We start from the raw sequence: 26158 nt of genomic DNA, 5'->3' as shown, positions 1-26158 counted from the left end.
TTTGTAAATTTCAGTATGCAGGTCTTTTTGTATCTTTTGCAAGATTATTTCTCTCACTTTTTTATTCTGTTGTAAAGGATATGGTTTTATATTTTCAATTACTAACTACGCATTGTAGTAGATGAAAATGCAGTTTATTTTTTCTGTATGTATTTTATATCTTACAGCATTGCCAAATTTACTCATTAATGGCATTTATTAACTTTGTAGTAAATTACATTAGATTCCTTACATAGATAAATATGTCATATGCAAACAAAGGCACTTTTACTTTTTTCATTCCAATTTAGATGCCCTTTATCCTTCCTTAGTCCTATTCCATTAGCAGAGCCTAAGGTATAACATTGAATAGAAGTGGTACAAGCACATTTGCCTTTTCTCTAATCTTAAGGAGAATGACTCAGTTTTCAACATTAATATATTAGTTGTAGGTTTTCCAGAGATACTCTTTATTATGGTAAACAAGTTTGCTTCTATTCCTGTTTTGCCAAGGTTATTTACTTATTTATTTATTTATCTATTTATTTATTTATTTATGTCAGAAAAATATTCCAAACTCTTCATATTTCTGAGTTTGTGGAGACTGAGAATTTCGTTTGTAAAAGGTAAATTTCATCAGTGAAGATAACTGGGCTTGGATTTTTCTTTGTGAGAACGTTTTTTCTTAATCTATAAATTCAATGTCTTTAATAGACAAAATGATATTTGAGCTGTTAAATGTATCATTTTAAGTAAACATTAGTAGCTTTTGTCTTTGGATTTGTCCACTTCACCTAAGTGGTTGACTTTGTTGGCATGAAGTTAGTCATAATATTTTATTATACTTCCAATATATATAGAATTTGTAGTGGTATTACCTCTCTTGTTTCTGATATTAGTAACTCATATCTTCTCTTTTTCTCTTCATTTTATTTTTTGAATTCTTATTTATCTCTCTTTATTTTGGAAAGTTTCTGTTGCTATGTCTTCAAGTTCACCCATCTGTTTTTCTGCTGTGTCTAATCTATAATAGTCCTAATACATTTTTCATTTCACACATTGTAATGTTCATCTCTAGAAGTTCAATTTCTAGGCCTCTATTTCCCTCATGTCTACTTAAGTGTTTCATTAAATGGAATGTAGTTTGTAACAGCTATTTTAATATTTTTAACAGCTAATTCTAACAATTGGATAAGTCTGGATCAGTTTCAATTCATTGATTTTTCTCCTGATTATTGATCATATTTTATTGCTTCTTTGCTTGACTGGCAATTCTAGATTGATTGCTAGACATTGTGAATCTTATTGTAATAAGTGCTGGATATTTTTTTTTATTACTGTACATATTGTCGAACTTTATTCTGGAATGCTATTAAGTTACTTGTAAACTGTTTGATCTTGCTGTGTCTTACTTGTTTATTAGTCAAGACCAGAGAACTGTTTAATCTAGGGCTAATTATTCCCCACCACTGGCACAAGACCCTTTTGAGCACCCTAAATTGCTGTGAATTGTGTGAATTGAGTTTCTAGTATAGTTGGTCGTCCTTCGCTATTTGTCCCATGTAAGCAACACAGACTATTCCCAGTAGTCTTCTGGTGGTTGTTTTCTTGGCCTTAGCTAGTTTCCATACACACAGGCACTGTAGATAACTCCGTTGAAAACCAAAAAGGGATCCTCTTCAGATGTTCAGAGTTGTCTGTTTTTGTAGCTCTTCATTACTCTTTCCTAGGATTTATACTCGTTGGTCTCCCTGAATTCTCAACAGTGTCTTTATAACTCAAGGAGTTTTCTGAGCTTCTCTTGGATTATCCCTCTCTGTGCAATGGCATGGAGATTTTCTCAAGGCAGTAAACCATAGGGCTTACCTCATTTGTTTCCCATCACTCAGGTATCACAATCTTTAATTACCTAGAGTCCCTTTGAAACTATTGTTGTTTTTTGGTGGATATTTTTGGATATATTTTTCTATTTTGTTGTTGGTGGTGGTGGTGTTGGTGTTGTTGCTGCTGCTATTGTTGTTTTTCAGATCAGGGTGTAATTCTGTTACCAGTGATCCCATCTTGGTTTGAAACATAAGTTTCTACAAATAGATTCTTAAAAATTACAAATAACCAATAAAAAATGAATAGACTGTTCAGAAAAGAGGATATTCTAATGGTTATTAAAAAATATTCACCATGGGATGCAGTTTTTATCCATATATATGGCAAATAAAAAAAGATGATGACTTTAATATTATTAGTAAAGTTGTACAAAATAAGCACTTTAATATCCTGTTGATAGTAGTGTGAATAACACAAACCATTTTGAAAAGTCCAGTAATGTGTATAAAAAATTTTCTTAAAAATAACACACCATTTGACACAATTATTCCTTTTCAGAGACTCTAAACTTGGAATCAAAAGGAACCATGTAAGGAATGATAATCATAGCATTGTAGTGGCAAAACAGTGGAAAACACTTAAACGTCCATAAATAGGAGAATGGTCAATATATTATTAAATTACACGTATCCTATGAAAAACTAATTAGCTACTTTACAAACACTGAGTTCTGTCTCATTGACCCTGAGGAATGGCCATGATATATCATTCAGGTAAAAGAGAAACTTGACAAGCAACAGAATAATATAATAATAATAAAAATTTAAATAGAAAAAAGAAGAGAACAATGGAAAAAGTGATAGGATAAATTCCATCCTATTTATTTTAACCTTGAGGATGTGTTGAAGAGGTGTCATGGATAGGTTATTAATTTTTAAAAGATTATTAATATTTGTATCATATTACTTGCTATACTAAGTAAATATTCCTTAAAAAGTTAAAAAATAGGGGCACCTGGGTGGCTCAGTCAGTTAAGCATCTGATTCTTGATTTCAGCTCAGGTCATGATCTCATGGTTTGTGACATCAAGCCCAGCATCAGGCTCTGTACTGATAGCGTGGAACCTGCTTGGGATTCCCTGTCTCCCTCTCTCTCTGCTTCTCCCCCACTTGTTCTCTCTCTCTCTCTCTCTCTCTCTCTCTCTCTCTCTCTCTCTTTCAAAATAAATAAATAAACTTTAAAAATAAAAAAAAATTAAAAATCCCAGGAATGTTGCCAACTACTGTCCAATATGTGCATTGCTAAAATATGCACATACATATTGAAAGAAAATCAATAAAGAAGGCTGCTTTAATGTGTATATAATGCAACTCAAGAATTTAACAGAATATACTGTTTGTCTAGGACTGCAATAAATGATATAAGAACACTTGCTGAGAGATGCCATTTAACATTATAAAGACAAGGCACTGGAAATGACAGCTAACATGTCCTGTAGCTTTGATCTGTGTTGCTAATGAGCAACAAGGATCTTGCCATGCAATTTAAGGTGAGACTACTGGTTGGAAGTAATAACCTGGTATTTTATGTTTTCCTTGTTTATGCATCTTTCCTAAATGAATTGAATTTAAAATTTTTGTCTGGAACATTTATTTCTTTTAAACTTTTCTTTGCATTTTAGTTTTGTTAAGTTAAAAAATGTCTGGTTTTGAAATGGGTAATGACACTGCCTTAGCTGCTCCCCAACTCCCCCCCAAAAAAAAACTTGCATGGGCTTATGTTGACATTTTATTAATTTTCCCTCTTATGGATTAATTTGCATGAGTCTCTTATTTCTTTGCAAGTGTTTCTCTTTACTTTCTTTCCAGCTGCATTTATACAAAACCTTTTGAAAGACATTTTTTGTTATTGTTGTTTTATTGGTCTTTCTTAGACCTTCATTTCATACCAGTGATATTATGTTCACTAAGTCTAATTATGCTCTGGCTGCAAACTCTTAGAATTGGATCTTTTCCAGATACTCAGTCAAGAATAGCTTCAGACTTGATTGTTTGTTAAATGTACTGTACGAAGAAACAACCCTAAACTGATTCATGGCTATGAATCTTCCTGAATTCATCAAATCAGGGTTTGCCTACACATTCTCACCCAAGGTCTTAACCTTCTAAGGATAAATAGCCAAAAACATATCTATTATATTTCATAACTTACTCTAGTCCTAAGATTGTCTACCACTTTAGAAAAATACAGGATAAAATGTTTTCACCTACATTTAACACTTGAGTATTTTCTTTTAGCTAAAATTTGTCTAAGAAATAATTGATATGGCAGACTTGCCTTATCATTTCAAATGAGTGGTACATCAGAATAGGGGATCCAGTAATCTGCATGGGAAAAATAATAGCTAACATTCATCACATGCTCAGTAAGTGCTAGACACCGTCTCAAGCAATTTACATATGTTTATTTATTTAATCCTCCCAACATCCATATTATTTTGTTTATTAGTGTTATTAATCTCATTTTATAGATAAGAACATTTAGGCCCTGAAAGGCTTAGCATTTACATTAAACCACACAGATAATAAATGTCAATGTCTGAATCTGACCCGGTAGTGGGACCACACAGTCACATTCATAATTACTACATGACATTGTCTTTCCAGAGTCCAATAAAAATACTTCTAATTTTTTTCTCACAGTTTTAAAACTTAACTCTCCTAAAAACTGGCACGGCACCTAAAAATATCGTGAAATCAAACAACTAAATGCTACCACTGTACGGTAATGTTACAATCATGTTTTTATCTCCTTTAAGCTCTTGAGGTCTTGTATCATTTTTTTTTAAGTAGAAATTGATTTTTGTTCCAACTAAAAATACATAAAAATGGATTTTCTCACACAACTCTTAGAATTGTAAAAGGGGACAGAAAGGTACTGAAGTGATATTTCACCCGCATGACCCGCTGAAACTGAAACACCCAGTGATAGGATCCACATGGAAAATACCAGTCTTACAGCTCCCAGAGAGTGGGAAGGTCTTTACTTCTTTCTTTCTTTTTGTCTTCCATTATTTTTTTTAAAGTGTATTTACTTTCGAGAGGGACAGAGACAGACTGTGACCGGGGGGTAGGGGGGCAGAAAGAGGGAGACAGAATCTGAAGCAGGCTCCAGGCTCTGAGCTGTCAGCACAGAGCCCCATGCAGGGCTTGAATTCATGAACTGCAAGATCATGACCTCAGCTGAAGTCGGACGCTTAACTGACGGAGCCCCCCAGGCACCCCCTTATTTTTTTAACTTTTTAAATGTGTATTTATTTTTGAGAGAGACAGAGCATGAGTGGGGGAGGGGCAGAGAGAGAGAGAGAGAGAGAGAGAGAGAAAGAATCCGAAGCAGGCTCCAGGCTCCCAGCTGTCAGCACAAAGCCCGACGCCTGGCTCAAACCCATGAACCGAATGGTGAGATCATGAGATGAGCCAAAGTCAGATGCTTAACTGACTGAGCCACCCCAGTGCCCCTTTTCTTATTTTGTAAGTAGGCCAGTAGTTTTCAAAATTTGGAAAGGTATGATGGTTCGGTAGTTATTCTTTTTAGATTTTTAAGCCACTGTGGACATGACCAGAAATAATTCATAATGAGGAAATTAAACAAAAGATTACTTTTTAGAAGGGAAACACTAAATGAAAGATCATGTTGTAGTCGTGTTTCTACAAACTGAAATTATGCAAAAACTAGCCAGTATATCAGGGCTGGAGGAAATAAGGAGGGTCTTACAAGTTAGCTGGTCTACGTGAATAATTTTGACATAACAGTTTCATCTAATCACATTGTTCATTTAGATCTCATCAAGCTTTGGACAGTCAATTTCCAGCATATCAACAAATGACTATGCTGTCATTTATTGCCCATTTTGTTATGATGCAAGCTACTCAACCCCATTTCTTTGTGCCCTGAGCCACACTTCTGTTGCTCTACTTAACCGTTTCTTGAATCCTTTACATATCTTTTGTATTTTTAAAAATTATTGCACAATCACATATTTTATATCACCCTTGGTCGGCTGTGTGTTCTGCTTTTCTATTTACTGATCCTTGCCCTCAGTTTTAATTCTCTTTATAATTTTACACGTCACAGACACATAAATGCATACTGCACAGACACACGAGTGTAAACGTACATGTGTGAAAATAACATATGGTCATGTAGAGGCTCACCAGATAGTTTGAGTTGTCTTCATGTCTCTAGAAACGGAGTCTGGTTTTATTTAACTCCATTCGGGGATAAGAAAATAGATAGTTGAGAGAAAAAAGGTGATTTTGTTACGTCACACAGACAAAATCCACACTAGAGCTTAGAATTCCTATCTCCAGGCCTAGAAAGTAGCCTCTTCAATTGACAAATTTATTTATATCACCTGCTTATCTAGTGGCAATTGATTAGTCAAACAGCTACCATACTTGTTTTACATACGTGTCAAACACAGCCATATACCACCAACACCAACAACAGGAGCAGCGATAATATCAGCTTGGCAACAAGGGCAATGTGCTCTTTGATTTCCATTTCTTTTTTAAAAAGAACACAGTGATTTAGAAGGACAGCCCCCATACAGCACATTATATCATGTGTAGAGCAAGGACTTGGAGCTCTGATTCAGAAAGCTATGCTATTTTGATTGCAGCATGTCCAGGCTGACAGGATCTCAGAACTAGAGGAAAATAAAAAAAGAGTAATTTAACTGGGATAGAAATGAGAAATGTAAGGCACTTAAAATGTTTTCTGCTGCTAAATCCTGCTTCTGATTTGCCTCACATTCATCATTTAACCTCTGAGTCTGCAAATGGGGGTAATAATCTTCCAACCCCTCATCATTCACCAAGGTGCCATAAAGATGAATTTGGTCTACTTCTGATGCACTTAGAGTTCCTTAGAGATTGGCAGTGCATATTAGAGGAGTTTTCAGTAGCCTCCTACCTCTTACAATGAGCAAAGAAATAATTGGGTAGCACCATGATTTTTGAAGCTTGTGTAAATTGTTTCAACTTGATGAAAATTCTTTATTTCATAGCATCATGCTATCAGAATAGTTTCCTGATTGATTTTTTAGTAAATTTGATATTTTAGAGCAGTTTTATGTTCACAACAAAATCGAGAAAAAATACAAAGGGTTCTCTTTTATACCTCCCCCCACATATGCATAGTTTCCCCCATTTTCCACATCCCCTACTGGAGTAGTATGTTTGTCACAATTGCTGAGGCAACATTGACATATAATTGTCATCTAAAGTCCAGTGTTTACATTAGAGTTAACACTTGATGTTGTACATTCTATGGAGTTTGATAAATGCATAATCTCATGTGTTGCTATAGATTGAACATTTGTCCCTGCTTCCCCCCAAATTCATATGTTGAAATCCTAACCCCAATATGATGGTGTTAGGAGGTGGGTGGGATCACCTTTGGGTGACCTTTAGATTATGGTGGTGGAGCCCTCATGAATGGTATTAATACCCTTATAAAAGAGACTCCAGGGGCGCCTGGGTGGCGCAGTCGGTTAAGCGTCCGACTTCAGCCAGGTCACGATCTCGCGGTCCGTGAGTTTGAGCCCCGCGTCAGGCTCTGGGCTGATGGCTCGGAGCCTGGAGCCTGTTTCCGATTCTGTGTCTCCCTCTCTCTCTGCCCCTCCCCCGTTCATGCTCTGTCTCTCTCTGTCCCAAAAATAAATAAAAAACGTTGAAAAAAAAATTTAAAAAAAAAAAAAAAAAAAAAGAGACTCCAGGGAAAAAAGGTCATTTATTAACTAAAAGACCCTCACCAGACACTGATTCTGCCAGCTTCTTGTTCTTGAACTTCCCAGTCTCTAGAACCAAGAGAAAGAAATTTCTGTTTTTTATACCCAGTCCTATGGGTATTTTGTTATAGCAGCCAGAACAGACTTAGATATGTCTCCACCATTATGGTATTGTACAGAATAGCTTGGCTGCTTTAAAAATCCTCTTTGTTCTACCTAGTCACCCCTTCCTTCTCTTTTTTGCCTGTGACAACCACTAATCCTTTTATCATCTCCATAGTTTTGCCTTTTCCAAAATGTCATATAGTTGGAATCATATAGTATGTAGCCTTTTCTGATTGGCTTTTTTCACTTAATAATATATATTTGTTTCCTCCATGTCTTTTCATGGATTGATAGCTTATTTCTTTCTGACGTTGATGATATTCTGTTGTCTGGATATATACCACAGTTTGTTTATCCATTTACCTACTGCAAGATTTCTTGGTTTCTTCCAAGTTTTAGTAATTGTGAGTAAAGATTCTATAAACGTATGTGGGCAGACTTTGGGGCTGATCTACATTTTCAAGTCCTTTTGTAAATACCAAGGAGTAGTATGTTTGTTGGATTATATAGTAAAACTATATATACTTTTGTGAGAAACTTCCGAACTGTCATTCAAAGTAGCTGTACTATTTTGCGTTCCCACCAGCAATAAATGAAAGTTCCTATTGCTCTACATCCTTGTCAGAATTTAGTGTTGTCAGTGTTTTGAATTTTTGCCATTCTAAGAGGTATGTAGTCATATCTCATTATGGTTTTAATTTGCAGTTACCTAATGGCCTATGATGTGGAGCATCTTTTCATATACTTATTTCTAATCTGTATGTCTTCTATGGTGAAGTGTCTGTTCATATCTTTTGTTCATTTTTTAATCAAGTTGTTCATTTTCTAATCGCTGAGTTTTAAGAATCAAGTGTATATTTTGGATAATAGTCTTTTTAAAATTGTTTTTAAGTTTATTTATTTTGAGACAGAGAGAGAGAGAGAGAGAGAGAGAGAGAGAGAGAGAGAGAGAGAGAACAAGCAAGGAAAGGGCAGAGAGAAGGAGAGACAGAATCCCAAGCAAGCTCTGCACCATCAGTGCAGAGCCTGATGTGGGGCTCAAACTCACAAACCATGAGATCATGACCTGAGCCGAGATCAAGAGTCAGATACTCAACCAACTGGGGCACCTAGGCGCCCCTGGATAATAGTCTTTTAACAGATGTAGTGTTTGCAAATATTTTTACCCAGTCTGACTTGTCTTCTCATTGTCTTAAAATCCCGATTGATTTTTAAAATTTATCCTACATTATTGTTCAGGTTGTTTATTGGCTTTACAAATCCGTATTTGCATTTGATGCTGAGTATAGAACTTTCTTTGTAAAGCTTAGTTAAGCAGGAGTTGGCAATTCTTCTCATATTGATTTGTATATGTAATATACTATAATTATATTCTAAATAGTGATAAATCAGAGGATGTGATATCCAGAAAGTTTGGGTGGAATCTCAAAATTCTAGTTGTGTTGCAAATAATTTAGAGATATAGCAAAAGTACTTTTGTGAGAGTTGAATTCTCTGCCTTCACGTGCACACCTTCACCTATATAAACATCAATTACTTAGCACAAATATAGGTCTTAAACCAACAAAATTTTACACGTATCCTTTTAACTTTTTAGAACAAGGCCATATGGAAATCACTCACATTAAATTCTAAGTCTCAACGGCTGATTTGCAAGCATGAGGCTAATTAAGTTTAGAATTAAGTATATTTTAGAAACCTATAGAAGTCAAACTTCTTGGAAGAATGTTTTTGTTCATTATAAAATCAAGATTTGGGTTTGTATTTCTAATCTATAAATTGTCTGAAGGGTGATAAAAGAAAGAGAACCATAGGTCTGCTCTGTACTTACTGATGCTTTGGAAGCAATATCCGTAATACTGCAGAAGACAGCCAATTAATGGCTTTTGTGGTTTGCTAAATGCCTGAGTAAAGTTGAGATGTTTAATAACCACAAAAGCCCTTTACTGCCACTAGAGTCCTAAGACTCCAATTGCAATTCATATTCTATACCAGCATTAAAACTGGTGTAACAAACCAAAGTATAAATCTCTTTTTATAGCATTTTCTTTCTCCTCAAGAGGATTTGCTGATACTATTTTTTAAATCTTTTTTTTAAATTCCTCTTTGTTTCAGTGACTTTGTGGTAAAGAAGTATGTGAAATGAGATGGTCTGCAAAGCAAAGTTGTCATTTAAGTATGTGTTTTGTGAAGAAATTATTATATAAATAGATAAGTACACTACATTTCCATGTGCACATAGCACTCTAATCATTTGTATTTCAGTGCTAGAGTAGGAAAGTAAAAATTCAGTAGCCTATCCTCCTTTGGATGTCTATTGCAGCCTTTTTCATGAGAAAATCATATGGAGACACCTTGGGGATTATTTAGTTGGATTATTATGACCACATTTTCATTTTCCAGCTATAGAAATAGAGCCAGAAATGACTCATTCAAAGGCCCAAATCTCATTTAAGAGCAAAACTTGAATTCTTCCCTCACTGCAATCTTCATTTTCTCATGTCTGGACTGCTCTAAAAGTCTTCTGCAGCAATTGAGTTTCTTCTGGAGAAGCGAATAACATCCCTGCCACTCCAGTCCATCATCCACATTCCTGAGTGATCCTTCCAACACCTGTACATGGTGATACCATTCTGTGAATACTCATTGTCTTGAGAACACAAACCTCCAATCTCCCAACCTTCTCTCCATACACCCTTCTACTATCCACCTCAGACATGATGTTTTAGGAAAATTGGATTATTGTCTCTTCTACCCTGTTGCTTTTTTGTCCTGACTTCATGACATTTAAATCTTCCTGGATTCTTTTTTACTTCTAACTAACAAATGTCCACCTCCACTCTCCTTTTTGACCCCTAAATGCCTTCATGTAAGGGCATTTATATTCTTTCTTATGATTAATAGACTATGTCTTTTGCCTTCTGTCTCTCTCTCTTTTTTTTTTTTTTTTTTTTTTTTTTTTAAACAGGGTTCTTAAAGACTTGTATGTCTACCCGGAAGACAAGCTACCCATATAGGAGAGAATCATCACACCTTAAAAGTCCCAATTTAAAAAGCCTCCTTGTTTACAAATAATGTTTACTTTCCTTTTTTAAGAATAGAGAGATATGAAGGGAACTCACACATCTTTCCCATCTCGGTGATACCATGATTGAGTCAGTTGCATAAACCAAAATTCTGGGAGTCACATTTGAGTCCATTTTCTTCATAACTCCCCATACCTGATCTATCAGCAATGTCAGAAAATTCTGCCAGTTTTCCCTCTAAATATGTCCAGAAGTAAGCAGTGGATCTTCCTCTCCACCACTCTCCTTGGTAGCAGCAGAAGAGACTGCAGTAGTGAGCGTACGAACTGCAACAATAGTGTCTTCACCTTTCTCCCTGTTTCCACTCTACCTCCATTTTAACCCATTTTCCTAATAGCACCCTTCATGTTCCCTTTAAGATATTAAACTGGTTATTTCACTGTCCAGTTAAATACTCCCTAGGCCATCTAATATACTTAGAATAAAACCAAAAAGAGCCAGTATGATCCAGCCCCTGTCTACTTATCTGACCTAATATCACTCTCTCCTGTGCTTACTAAATTCTTGATATACACGCACCAGAATTCTCTCTGTTCCTTAGGAAGCTCAGCTTCTTCCTGTCTCATTGCCTTTGCCTTCCAGCTACCTGGAAGACTAGTGATCCAGATCCTTGCATGTCAGGCTTCTCTACATTCAGGTCACAGTTTGTATGTTACCTCTTCAAAGAGGCTCTGACTGACTTCCCATCTAAACCAGCTTTTCCAAACAGCCCCTCCGTAATGTTGCCCTGTTCCTTTTTATCACAGCATATTATTGTCTAAAATAAGCTTACTTATTCCTTTGTTTGCTTTTTGGTTGTCTGTTTCCCTGCTTTAGAATGTAAGTAAATTCAATGAAGGCCATTTGTTTACTGTTTTTGTAGCACCTAGAACAAATATATAAACAAATAAGCATATTTGCTGTATTTAATATAGAGAGTGTTACTATATTTAATAATAATATATTTTTTCACTGAGGAATGCAATTGTCCCAGACGCCCCTTCCTGGCTCCTGGCCTTATTATGTTTGTTCAGGTTCAATATAAATTCTGCTTTCTATCCCTAGCTCTGAATGATATGAGCCTGCACTGGTAGTATTCTAGATCTTTAGAACAAAATAAGAATCCTACCTTCAAGCAAAGGACAAGAACACTGTAGATAGTATCCAGATGTTGCTTGATCTTGCATTTCATAGGAAATGAAGGAAAACTGAAGTTCCTTTGACTGGTCTCCCCACCTCTTGAGAACCCATAATTTCTCCAGTTGGGATAAAAGCAAATCAAAGTATAACCTTCATCACGGACCATAGAACTGATGTTGATGAATCCTAAAGCGTGTTCTTTATAGAACATTTAAATGGTTACCGTCTTTCAATCAAAGTTTACAGAATGAATCTTAAATCTTAAAAGTGAGTGGGGAAGGCATTAGGGAAAAGTTTGTGACCTGAGTGCTAACTCTCAATACTATTTCTCCCTTGGCTTTGATGAAAGGACTTGACAGACACAAGTATCTTGGTAGGGAAACTGAATGGTCTTGAAGTACCTGATACTGTATGTGATTCCAAGAAAGCAGACATTATCTTTACTCTTTGAGATGCAGAGTTAAAGAAGGAAGAGATCCAAGGCCTGAAAGGAGCCCTAAAAACAGACCATCAATCCCATGTTTGAGGGGATCTGGTGGCTTCCTGCAGTGAACCTTTTCTACAGAATAATTGATTCTGACAGCCCGCCATGTATGTTCATTATGTGGAGGAAGGAAAGGGGGCTGCCTGTTTCAGTTGACTTTAGTGCTCTTGAGGAGAGCTATACACATGGCCTGTGGAACTAGGGAATATTAGGAGAAGCCTGAGGACAGAGAGCTGTGCTGTCCCGGTTCAGAGAAGCCCAGCATGTCAGCTGCTCTGCATGAGCCCATGACAGCAAAGAACCCAAGTCTTCCTCACCTGATGAAGAGGCTCCAACTCAAGACCCATTCAGAGGCTGAACAAACCCACCCACAAATAAACAAATATGATTTACAGTCCATTAAAGGACCTTAGTAAATTGAGGAAGAGGAATCCAGCTGAACAATTCAACAGACAGTTCCTATTGAGGCAGAACTAATGGAAGCAAGGAAAGGAAGAAAGGATGTACACCCAATCCCTCTAACTTCAAATCAGTGTTCTTTTCACTTTGCAATTCTAATTTCTTTCATGAGGCTACTTGGGAACTTTCACATCATATTTTGATGTGTCTTCAAATACTTCTTCATTGTATTACATTCATATATCACAAGTCCATTTCTTCAGTCACTGATCGTGGAACTAAAGTTTTTCATCAGGTGTTTGTTGCTTTCCTTTCTTGAGTTTTCAGTAGCTGAACTCTTTAGTTAGCATCCTTCACCTTAGCTGGATACTCTCACTCCTGCTTGCCTCTGCTCGGCTTCTGTCCTACATTCACCTTTCCCAGCTACTAAATGAGTCTGCTCTCTTCTAGTATAACTTTTTTTTAAATGTTTACTCATTTTTTTGATAGAGACAGAGCGTGAGTGGGGGAGGGCCAGAGAGAGAGGGAGACACAGAATCCGAAGCAAGCTCCAGGTTCTGAACTGACAGCACAGAGCCTGACACAGGGCTTGAACTCAAGGACCGTGAGATCATGACCTGAGCCGAAGTCAGACGCTCAACCAACTGAACCACCCAGGTGCCCCCTGCTCTCTTCTAATTCAACAGTTGAAAAAGTAGCACTTTAATTATTTTTAAGGGCTAATCTACTGTAATGTGATTAAATGTTCAGGAAGAATACTATACAAAGTTTTGTTTTGTTTTTTTTAAAGATTAAATTTGGAAGGAACTGGTAACTGCAAGCCAAATAAAAGGACAAGTTTAAACAAAAAGGCATGTGCAGCATATTTTATACCCTTCTCAAAGAGCTTCAAAAAAGTTGCCATGACTGAGTAGGTTGTTGTTTCCCTGATTAAAACACTCAGAAGGAATCATCACAATGTTTTCATTTGGGAAAAAACAAAGAACTTCTAGGAGAGATTTTCTCATGAGCCACCCAGATAGGTCTTCTCAGTTAACACTTTTCTTTCTAAAACAGAAATGTAGAGTTCAACATTTTTTAATAAAACAAAGTAGAAAGGTAGTAGCCACTAAAAACATCATTATAATATTGGGAATAAATCAGTTTTCAAGTCTAAGAAGGCATCTATCCTTGCCTAGAAAGAAGAACAATTCATGAACAGGTGTAGGGATCTAGTTTTCTGTATTCACTTAAGTTCTGCTGGTTCAGGGGTTTTCCTCTACTGTGTCTCCAACACCTACATCAATGTCTGACATGTACTTGCTGCTCAAAAAGACATTAAATAAGTAAAATGGTGATTTATTTAGCAAAATTCCTTTAAGCACTTTAAAAAATCTGGTTGGTTAGATGCATTTTTACCACCTTGAATATATGAATTTTCTATGTCCAAGGAAGGCCCAGAATTACAAGGTTATTAATAAAAATCACCCACATGTGCCATATTCTATCAACGTTTTTCATGCACAGAATTTGTACTCTCTTCTAAATATATACTTGTCATGCTGATTCTTTGCTAAGAAGAATTTGGACCCATTTGATCAATGTACCAATAACTATCATCAATTCTGTGTTAGCCAGAAGTTTGGGGTTTGTTTTTGCATCCCTAAATTAAGGTTGATATGATATGCCAAAGTATTAAATCAATGCCTATTTTAACTTAAAATTGAGAGAGAACTCCTGTATCATGTGTGCAGTAAAGTTGCCAAGGAAATTTGCAGAAAAAAAAATGTCATTTTGGCTCTGTTTAAACAAATGGAACTTGGTATTTTTAGAATAACAACCCAAATCTCTCATTTACTGTTATCTAAATATTTATCTATGACCCTAAATCCACCCTGAGGTAGTGGCTGATTCTTATATGCCGGGATGGGTGAAGTAATGACACCAAATACGTAAGTCAAATACACCCAATTACATGAATCCTTTGGTGCTCATTCAAAAGGTCTTGCTTCCTAGACCTCATATATCTGTGGCTGATGTTTGCTAAGGTAAAATAAAACAAGAGAGAAAATAAGCCAATAATCCTGCAAAATATCTACCTAAAATATGTATAATTATTGTCTTATTCTTTGATGATTTTTATATAGTGTGCAAAATTACTTTATAATGGGGAAAAAGAAAAAATCTTGAATAACAGAAGTTGCCATCCATAGTGGTTCAAGATACAAAGTCCACATTTTTACTTTGTGATATTTGATGTCCTTTGGTGAATAAGCTTTATAAAGCCTTTATATAGACCTTATGCAGAGTCATGCACCAAACAGATTCTTAATAAATCTAAATTGACTGTTCTTTGACCACATTTTGTTAATGAGGTTTTCTGGTACCACGCCCGGGCTGATTAAAACTCATCCTGCGTTGGCTAAAAGATGTTATCTAATAGCCTAAGATGTTTTGCTAAATAATATCCAGCACAGCACTGGTTGTTTTCTGAAAGAGCTTACTACCCATTCCAGTCCAGCTACAGATTTGATATTGGCACAGGACCCATTACCTCCCGCACTTTCTTGTTTATTACTCTAGTGAAAGTGCCCTAACCTAATTGTTTGTAGGGGCTTAGGAAATCCCAGATCTCTTTGTCATGGCCCAGACGGGTTACAGTCTGCATTTCATTCTCCCCTGATGTTGTCTGACAGTCTTGGCATTGGTAGAGCCAAATATACGTTCACATGTTACCAGTGGTTATAATCACAGTTTTAAATGTGCAGCGCCAATGCCCATCAGAGTCTCAGAGGAGGGAATTTGGCAGGAAAATGGTCCCTCACTGTGCCCCCAGGTAGCCTATCTACACCTGTCATCACCTGGCATCAATACGCAAGTGAAATAATCTTCCCAATTTGTATGTGGGCAAAATGCCATCATAACAGATGGACATGAGTGTATGTAACTGGGAAATTATGCATATACATTAAATATGCAGACTATGAGCATGAGTCCTTTCTAGGAACATCCAAACATCTGTCTGCTCTGAGCTTTTGTGTATACTGTTTACACCATATGCCGTCACGGTGGGAGGGCTTTGTCGGAGATGCGAAAAGGAGCACTCATGAATTTCATGGAAATTGTTTCATAGGGCTAATTTGCCTCACCCTAAGCAAAAGGAATATAGAACAAGTATTGTGAATATCTTTGTTATTATTTCAAGACAGCAATTTTTAAAAACTGATTTTGGTAGCAAACAAGCGAAATTTTTGGACATTGTAGGAAAATAAAATTAAAATTTGAATCAATTCTAAAAATGTTTTTGTATGATATGCATGTGTTATTTAAGCCTTGATAGATTCATTCAAAAGTTCACTGTTACGACCCCTTCTGTCTGAACCCAAAGCTGCAGATCAAACCAATCAGCATTTTTAAAGCAACTTAGTTTGTCTTCAAGGTAAAGAGTATTTTTAGAGTGCGTATGATTTATTTACTGCTGGTATAGCCAAAGTAGTAAAGCATTCTTTATTATTTGAAGTGTGGAATCCCAGGCCTGGAATCTTTTTTTTTCTTATGAATATAATTTATTGTCAAATTGGCTTACATACAACACCCAGTGCTCATCCCAACAAGTGCCCTTCTCATGCCCATCACCCACTTTCCCCTCTCCTCCATCCCTCCATCCACCCTCAGTGTGTTCTCTATTTAAGAGTCTCTTGTGATTTGCCTCCCTCCCTCTTTGTAACTATTTCCCCCTTCCTTTCTCCCATGAACTTCTGTTAAGTTTCTCAAGATCCACTTATGAGTGAAAACATATGGTGTCTGTCCTTCTCTGACTGACTTATTTCACTCAGCATAATACATTCCAGTCCCATCCACATTGCTGCAAATGGCATGACTTCATTCTTTCTCTTTGCCAAGTAGTATTCCATTGTAAATTTTTTTTTTTAAGGTTTTATTTACTTTTGAGACAGAGAGAGACAGAACATGAACGGGGGAGGGGCAGAGAGAGGGAGACACAGAATCGGAAGCAGGCTCCAGGCTCTGAGCCATCAGTCCAGAGCCCGACGCGGGATTCGAACTCACGGACCACGAGATCGTGACCTGAGCTGAAGTCGGACGCTTAACAGACTGAGCCACCCAGGCGCCCCATATTCCATTGTGTATATAAACCACTTCTTTATCCATTCATCAGTTGAATCTTATTTAAAATAATAGTAAGGTTCATCTGTAAGTATAACTTTCATTTTTTCTTGACAAGAACAATTTTATAATATGAGGGTTAGCTTTATTTCAAAAATTTTGAAATATTCTGCTTTTGCATACAAGTTAAACATATAATATTTTATTTTTAATATTTATTATTTTATTATCTCATCATTTATAATAAATCATATTTAATATCTTATCTATTAAATTATCTATATTATTATTTATTTATTTTAAGTGACTGGAAATTAATTTTTCCACTTTTGTTCATCCTGAATTGTCATAATTGTACCTTTCTTTGTCCTTTATGAACTTTATCACATGCTTAGGTAATCATTTTTCTATATTTATGTCTTTATCTCTCAAAGATCTCTTAATATTATAGTAATAAATGAAATAATATCATAAAATGAAAGTTTTCATAATTACTATTTATAAACTTATATTTTTACATCTCAATGAATATGTTGTTAGCAAATTGGGCATAAAAATTGTAAATGCCGTAAAACTACAACCATACATTCGTATGTATACATATTTCGTGACCCCAGCACCTTAGAACTCAATAACACCAGGTGAACTAGGTAGTGATATATTTTTGATAAGATAACATTTGCAAGGTAAACTTGGAAGGTTTTGTTTGCTCGTGTCATTAAGATTTTATATAACTAAAGTATCAGCAACTCATACCACAGTTAAATGTCCAGCTGGATATACTAGCTTCAGGTAGACTCAGGTTCTAGTTATGAAAGATTAATTCAAAAATAGGTTTGTGCTTAATGAAGACTGGAAGTAAGCACTATAATAAAAAATTACAGATTTTAGGGTTTAGAAAATTATATTTATGTTATAAAACAATACACAGAATATATTCAGTCTAGGAAGTTATTAGTATCAACTATTCCTACATGCAGACATTTAAAAAGTTCTTTTCCATATTTATTTGAAACATGTAGATGCTTCATTACTATAAATACAGAAGTGTGTATATTTTGGTTGTCTAATTAGACAAACCTGAGTTTATTAAAAGGCCTGGTCATTTAACATTTAATGATCCAAATACTACAGTTAATAAGTGACATCTTCAAGGATACAAATTTGCATTAAAAGTAGATTAGAAAATTCTAATCACTACATTCTTTTACTAATCTCTTATACAATCTTTGTGCTTCTATTATCATAAATATGTGTAGATGACTCTCATATTTACTCTCCCTACCCAGATCTGAATTTCTAAGGTAACCCTTACTGTCACTTTGGCATTTTATTTATTTATTTTTTTTTAACGTTTATTTATTTTTGAGACAGAGAGAGACAGAGCATGAACGGGGGAGGGCCAGAGAGAGAGGGAGACACAGAATCTGAAACAGGCTCCAGGCTCGGAGCAGTCAGCACAGAGCCCGACGCGGGGCTCGAACTCACGGACCGCGAGGTCATGACCTGAGCCGAAGTCGGATGCTCAACCGACTGAGCCACCCAGGCGCCCCACTTTGGCATTTTAAATTTAAGCTGATTAAGACCAAATATAAATTCTCCACCTCTACACTTTTTTCCTCATTCTTTCTTTTATCTTGTTAATGTTCTACTTCTAGCCATCTCTGCACCTTAAATGTCTTTTGTCCCTACCTTTCCCAAATATATCATATACTTCCCAGTTGAGGACTCCTACTAAATTTTTTCGTGGATGCCCATTTTCTTTCTCTGCTACCCCATCACACACATGTACCCACAGTTTTTCATTGTTGCTGCAGTTTATCTGCACCTACCAAGTTGTTCTGATCTCCGGCCCAAAATATGTTGATGACTCATATTGTCTTACTAAGTGAAGTGTTACAAAAAATTGGGCAACAAACAATTCATTTTCTTAAAAAATATCAATCACCACCCTTTATGGTAATCAATAATCAGTTCACAGTTCACATTTAATCTGTATATGACCATTTTTAAGTAAGAGAATGGCAAGCACTCCAATTTAATCAGAGCATAAGGTGTGTTGAACAGAACAGGCTACACCAGCATTGACATTAATGCATTTACCAAAGCTCTCAGTTTTGTAATCTTAGCAAACTTGGTTTTGTTAACATTGTGTATGTTGGTTTGTGTCCTTCAAGCAGCAGATGCCAAGTTGGGATTATACACATAAGGATTTTGTTAGGGAAAATTCTCTTTAACACAAAATAAGAAGGGAGCCAGAGAATGCTGGTGAGCCCTCACACTACAATATCTGACCCAAAGGAAAGAGAGGTAGAGGGGCCTCGACTGCCCTGGTGCAATGAGATTAAAACAAGTTCAGCAAGGCTGTCAGGGAATCCTTCAGGTATAGGAAGACGGGTCTTGTGATTCCCAAGAATGGGCCTATTTTAGCATCTTGACCACATTTAGCCACTGACTAAGAGTCACTCATGGGGAGCATGGCATTGGGGACAAGAGGTTTCAGAACAGAGCAACTGGAAATTTTAGTCAATTACATCTGTAGTTGGAGGTTTGTATTCTCTTGACCACCACAATCCTGGAAGATGATCCATTTTTCAAAACAGAATATCTAGTTAAGCTCATAGAAAACCTGATTGTATATCATTATATATCAATAATAGTTGTTTTACTTACACTAAGAATTAACCTGCAGTGTCAAATATTCTTGTTAAAAAATAAACAGATTCTCTGCATGTTAGCAGATTTCTGTCTAGGACCTGAATTCCAATCTGCAGTTGGATTGGTGAGCATAGACTCTGAATAAAGTGTTTTAAGTGGACAATTCAAACTTTAATGACACCAGGGTATGACATTAGTTATATTTCCCTCCATAGCAGGGCTACACATACCCCAAATAATATATAGATCACATCTGGGTCTAAGCACCCTCCTTTGGACAGGACAGGGAAAAGACTGCTGAAGTATGCCCCTCTGACTTTGGTCTCTCGTGTTCCATGCTGAGCAGTCCCCTCTCTGTTTGTTAGCTTTTGCACAAAACAAACGACCACAATGCTGGCTTAAAGCACCACTTTATTATTTATTTCTACCAGTTCCGGGGGTAAGTAAGTGATTTTTTTATGGTCTTCATCAGCTTGACTCATATTGGATGGCCTAGGATGACCTCACTCTTATGTTTGGGATAACAGATGGGACGGTGGGAAGGAAGGGGTGACTGGAGCCTCTCTCCACATGGTCTCTCATTATCCAGGAAGCCAGCCTGGCTTCTTCACCTGGTAGCATAAGTCTCCAGTGACAAGAAAGGACAATCTCCAGTATGGAAGGACTTTTCATGTCTTTGCTTTTGTTACATTTCTTGTTCAATTGACTAAGGCAAATCACATGGATAATTCCAGAGTCCGTGTGATGCGACCTATCCAAGGTATGCATTCAGGGAGGCCTGACCAAATTGGGAATTATTCTTTCCTGCTCTCTGAATAAGTTCCTCCTCTTTCTTCCCTATTTTCTTCTCAGCCTCATCTTCCTCTTCTTTAAGATTACACAACGAATAAGACCACATCCACATTATTACATTTTCTGATTCTGGCATAAAAGTAAATTTTTACATAAATTGAATTCATCTAAAATTTCTAAATTTTTAATTGTTTTTAATTTTTTTTAAATGTTTATTTTTGAGACAGAGACAGAGCATGAACGGGGGAGGGTCAGAGAGAGAGGGAGACACAGAATCCAAAGCAGGCTCCAGGCTCTGAGCTGTCAGCACAGAGCCCGATGCGGGGTTCGAACTCACAGACCGTGAGATCATGACCTGAGCCGAAGTCGGACGCTTAACTGACTGAGCCACCCAGGTGCCCCTAAAATTTCTAAATTTTTAAATTTCATTGTTTCCAACAATGATCTCTCTTTTTACAATTTTTAAAGACCCTGAGAATTCATGGATTTTCCTCAGATAAGAAGTCACACAAAGATTCTCTTGCAAATTAGGAATATTATGTGGGAAAATTATGGAATTAATTTTTCATTTTAATTATGGAATTTAACGACTGGTCAGCTCACTCAGAAGTGGCAATTCATCACACTCCCCGATCCTAATAAAATAACGGACATGTATATTCTTCCGTTTGGTGGTTACTTGAATGTGAAAATTAAGAGGTATAAATTGAATATATGTGACTTCTTAGAAACTGTAATTTTCTACTGTGTAGTTCTTCTGTCAGCCAGCTGTGTTCAGCCCCTTATGAGGTGCTGAAGAGAATGAATGTGAAAGCATCATGTTAAAAATCAGAAAATGTATGCTTTGGAGTGACTAGTACTTTTCTTGTAATCAAGGCAGTTTTTGGAGCATGAGATAAAGTTGTACATTAGAAATCCTTATAGGTTGAATGCATCCCTGCCTTTTTCTAGACAGAGGTGTGTGGGTGAGTAGCACAGTTTTCATGTAATATTACTGTTAACGTATATATGCAGAGGTAAACTGGCAACATTTGGTTAAACGATATGCTTGTTTTTTGGGTCCACAGCTAGACTTCCAACATGATTTCTGTCAGCCTGCCCTTCACAAATATTTCTAGTGTCCACTTCTAGTCACCTCTCCAGCACTAGAAAATTCAGCAGATTGATTTCACTTAAACATATGTTTACTGAAAAAGAATTTAATCAGATTAGCCACTTGGTAAAAATAACCACTTATTCAGTTTTGTACTATTCAAGCAGGTGTGTGTGTGTGTGTGTGTGTGTGTGTGTGTGTGAATAAAAGGAGAAACAGGTAAGACTGATATTTGTCTTTAAAGAGTATTCACCTTTAGTGCCTCACATCCATTCTTTGGTCCCATTGAAATGACTGATAAATTTCCACACTGACAAAAGATAAAGGTAATCCCTTTGACTTTGCTAAATCTCTGGTTATCACTGCGAAATTTGCCTTTTGCTATGGCTATCTTTCTATCAGCCCAATGCTAGAACACATAGAAAATTCCTTACTTTTAAATATTGTCCATCAAGCTTGTTGGATTGCACAGCTTCTCAGTTTTCTGAAACTCTGCTATATTATTTGCACTTCTTTATGATTTTAACACAGTGTCTACCTCGGGCCTTGAGATTGCACCTTTTTGGTTTATGCACCAGGAGCTATTTGAATGTCATGCAGTCATTCGCAATTTACACATATCACCCCAGTAGAGTTGTTTTTCAGTAATCTTTATGTTAATCATAACTGTGGTACATTCCAAGATTTCATTCTATATTGCTGTCTTTCCTTTTCTGGTTAACACATCAAGTGATATCCCAGCACATTTCATCTGATTTCCTGCTGAGTATTTCCTTGATAAAATAAGCAACTTCCCATTTCTCTCTATAAAAATAGGAATTTAAAGTATATACACTTTTACATCATTTCAGATTTTCATAGACAAGGCTCCAGAAAATAGATGAAAAATGTCCTTTCATACTGTGTTTGTTCAGCTCTAAGATCCCCATGCCCCATTTTAACTGATCAGGTCATGTTTTTTGTTTTTGTTTCCCTAGGACTACAATGATGAAATTCGTCAGGAACAGCTACGTGAATTATCTTACTTAAATGGCTCAGAGGACTCTGGTCGTGGCAGAGGTATTAGAGGCAGAGGGATAAGAATAGCCCCCACAACCCCTTCAAGGTACATTAGCTCTTACTTGAAATAAATTAACTGTAATCAAGGATGGCAAGCCTTTACTGATCTGCTCTGTGCCATGATCATAGCTAGGAATAAACAACATCATCAACAACCACCACCACAACAAAAGCAAGGACAGTGAATGCTTATATAACACATAGGAACTTTCATAAGTTAACTCATCAAATCTTCCATGCAGGGTTAAGTATTATTCACAGGTGAGAAATTGAGGTACAGAAAGGTGTTAAGAATATGCCTGAGGTTACACAAGCAGTCTGACTCTAGAATTCACAGGTGGAACTCTAACCAGCTATCCTAAGAAAATCAGAGGCGCAAACCTGAGACTTCCTTCTTTGTGGTTCTGTCTCCAGGATTAGGGCATGCAGATGATACAATTATTTGTCTTTTTCAACCAGGATGACCTTGCAGGAAGAGAAAGCTATACATTGGTCTGTGCATTGAGTGGCCCTTGAATTGATAGTCATTCTGGATAGGTAGAGACATAGGTGATGATAGATAGATAGACATTTAGATAGACAGGTAGATAATACTTATACCACCAGTCCAGAAAGCCAGAGCACACTTCTTATATGGCTGATGGTAAGAGTATTTAAAATTCAGTTACATTTGACTTTGCAATGTCCTTGGTCAACAGAGAAGATTTTACTTGATATTCACTTTCCAAAAATTTGGCATCTTTCTGCATCAGAGTTTGTTTTGTACGATTCTGAATTAGTGAAGCTTTCAACAGAAAGCATTGGTTTGCAAAGAGGTAAAGCAAAATATACTAATAGCCTTCATGCACAGACTGTGTAATTCATTCTCTTTACCTGATTATAGTTGGCCTTCAAATCTCTAAAAGACACAGGTCTAGGATATTAATTCGTACATCGCATAGAAATCATCTTATGAGATTTTAGGATACTTTGCTGATTCAATTTATTTAGTAAATTATGTCCTAATTATTGTTGACCACCAGTGTCAAAAAAAACACTGTTTTAACATTTAAGTCATAAATGCCTCCATTTTACAGTGAATCGGGGGAAAAAATTAAAAATGATAAATTTCCAAAAAAATATATCAAGGCAGTAACTATTTAAAGGTAAATTCTGGCAATTCTGAAATTTACATTTGACTAAAGGAAAAACTTCTGAAAATCTGTGAGAGCTTATTATTGCATTTTTATCTCTAAAAATGAAAAAAAAAGAGCTCTCTGATGCTGATAAAGAACATTTTTCATTGCTAAAATTTAATGTGACATACTTTTTTGTGGACGTACTTTTATGGAATAAGTCATTTATAAAACCTTGTACATTTCTAACCTCATCATGATGGGTTGTGAAATGACATCATTGCAGGTAATCTTAAGTTGATTAAATCATCTGCTTTAAATAACATAGCTGTCACTTTTGTGATTCCCAAAATACCAAATTTTGTAGTTTTACGTGATGTAAACTAATAAATATTTAGAAAATCTACAGAGGGGACAAGTTTTTTTCTATCCTTTTTCTTTGAAATTAGGACCATCTTTTAAAAATAATGCATTAACCTGCTTTTTAAGATTATAAAATCTTCATATTATTAGATTTTGTTTTCTTATTGAAGTTCTTTAATGTAATATTATATTTGCATACTTGAGTGGACCCTATAAGATTTCAATTTCAGTAAAGCTTTGTTCTAACATATTAGTCTCTTTAATGATTTAATAAAGAATAGTGCTTTGTGGTCCCGATTTTTAAATGTTAGAAGAAAAATTTCCTTGAACATTTTTGGTTTTTAATATCCCATATATATCATACAAATCTAATACTACATATGTATTATGGGAAAAAAAGATAAAATTAATGTTGGAATTTAAACCTCACTTCAGTGCAATATTGATATCATTAATGTATTAACATTAATGAAAGTAAATGGACCAGAACTCTGTTGTCTTTTATTTCAAACCACATGATGGAATGTATCTACAGTTAAAAAAAAGAATAAGGAAACAGTTTTACAAAACAGAAAATCATATTGATTAGAAAGTTCTTGAAAACATGAGTTAATGGATGCTAATTTGTACATACTTATGAAATTATGACTTTATTAAGTTATTCAGTTATATTTATATTAAAAAAGAATGGTGCCTGGGATATTTGAAAACTTCTATAATAATTTGTTTAATTAAAATGATTTACATTGCAGCAAATGTATCTATGAAAACTACCTAATCCTCCAATCATTATGCATACCAGAGAACAAAGCATTACATCTATATAATAATTCATAGTACATATTTGAAGAATTAAGATATTTGACATCTCTGATGCACTTCATCACTATATATTTAGAGAAAACTGTGGAAAATAAAACATTAGGGGCAGATTTTGAAGGCTTTTGTTCATTAATTAATGAGAATTAATACAGAGAACTGATGGAGTTTGTTGAAGAAAGGAATAATCGTATTTGTTTCTAAGAAAGACTGCTCAGTCGTTACTGTGACTGATAGAGAAGTAGAGCAATCAAAGAGAGACGGACATAAAGACCCTGATTTATGGCAGGGAAGCCAGTGAGGAGACAAGTCCATTATCCAAGACAGAAATGCACAGCCCTTGTATAGAGATACAGGGCTAGATTAGAGATAAGAATTTATAGGAATTAGTACTGTATTAGATGTTGGAGAAGAAAGAGTGGCCCACACAAGGATAACTCTTTGACATCTAGCTTAGTTAGAGATTAATGACATCAAATAAGATTTGGTGAGGGACCAAGTTAAACAAAGCCTATAGTTATTCCTATAATTATCCAAGATCTATGGATCTAGTAGGACCTTGAGCAGGTGACTTGTACTTTCTGTGACTTGTTACTCAACCTTCAAAGTATCTTAGAAATGTCTACATGACAACCTTGTCAAGATTTTTGAATTAGATGATACATATAGGGCAGTGGTTCCCAAATTGGTCTACATACTGGAATCACTGAGGGCTTCCTGCCATTAGAGGTTGTGATTTAATTGGCCTGGGGTGTGGTCTGGAATTTGGAATTTTTTGAAGGTCTTCAGGTAAATTCTGAAATGCAGACAAGTTAAGGAACCTCTGATAGAAGGCATATAATCCAGGATATGGCATGTGTTAGGAAGGAAACAGGTAACAGTCGTCATTAGCCTTAGAGAATGCAAGGATCCAAAGAGGGCATTTTCCAAATAGTAATCCACAGTGATAAATATAGCAAGTTCAGTGAAATGGGGACTGTAAATGAATCCAGTGGATTTGTTACCAGTGAAAAGTTACTGGTAATCTCAGAAAGAGTATTTTCAGCAAAGTGGGGAAGCAATAACTAGATTGCATTCAGTTCTGGAATGAGCAGGAGGTGGAGTATTGAGAATGGAAAACTTTTGAGAAGTCAGAAAAATGAAGAATACTGTAGTGTAGACTCAGCCGGGGACAGTATCCTAAAATAGATGATGTGAAACTTCAGCTGAATTGGAGAAAAGAGATATGAGATTAAAATTCCAGGGAAAGAACATAGTGTATGGAGGTGATGAGTCAGATTCAGGAAACAGGTTTTCTAGGGCTGTGTCTGGGACACAACTGACGGAGGAATAGGATGAGAAATTAGATTTGATGTGAGCATCATATAA

The 26158-nt window shown here is 36.0% G+C and overlaps 1 protein-coding gene across 6 annotated transcripts in view; it reads left to right on the top strand.

Moving 5' to 3' along the window:
- KHDRBS2 (KH RNA binding domain containing, signal transduction associated 2) overlaps positions 1-26158 on the top strand; it is a 600763-nt gene that overhangs the window by 370683 nt on the left and 203922 nt on the right. For all 6 annotated transcript variants that reach the window (XR_013555660.2, XR_013555659.2, XM_078447041.2 and 3 more), the window contains exon 5: positions 22412-22539. Coding sequence is in view for 4 of the 6 variants with exons in the window: in XM_078447041.2 (XP_078303167.1) it covers positions 22412-22539 (128 nt within the window). In the remaining 2 variants the exon portion in view is untranslated. The remainder of the gene's footprint in view (positions 1-22411; positions 22540-26158) is intronic.

This window comes from Panthera onca, chromosome B2 (assembly GCF_046562875.1).
Source record: "Panthera onca isolate mPanOnc1 chromosome B2, mPanOnc1 haplotype 2, whole genome shotgun sequence".
Taxonomy (NCBI): Eukaryota; Metazoa; Chordata; class Mammalia; order Carnivora; family Felidae; genus Panthera; species Panthera onca.
This window is presented reverse-complemented; position numbering and strand designations above follow the sequence as displayed.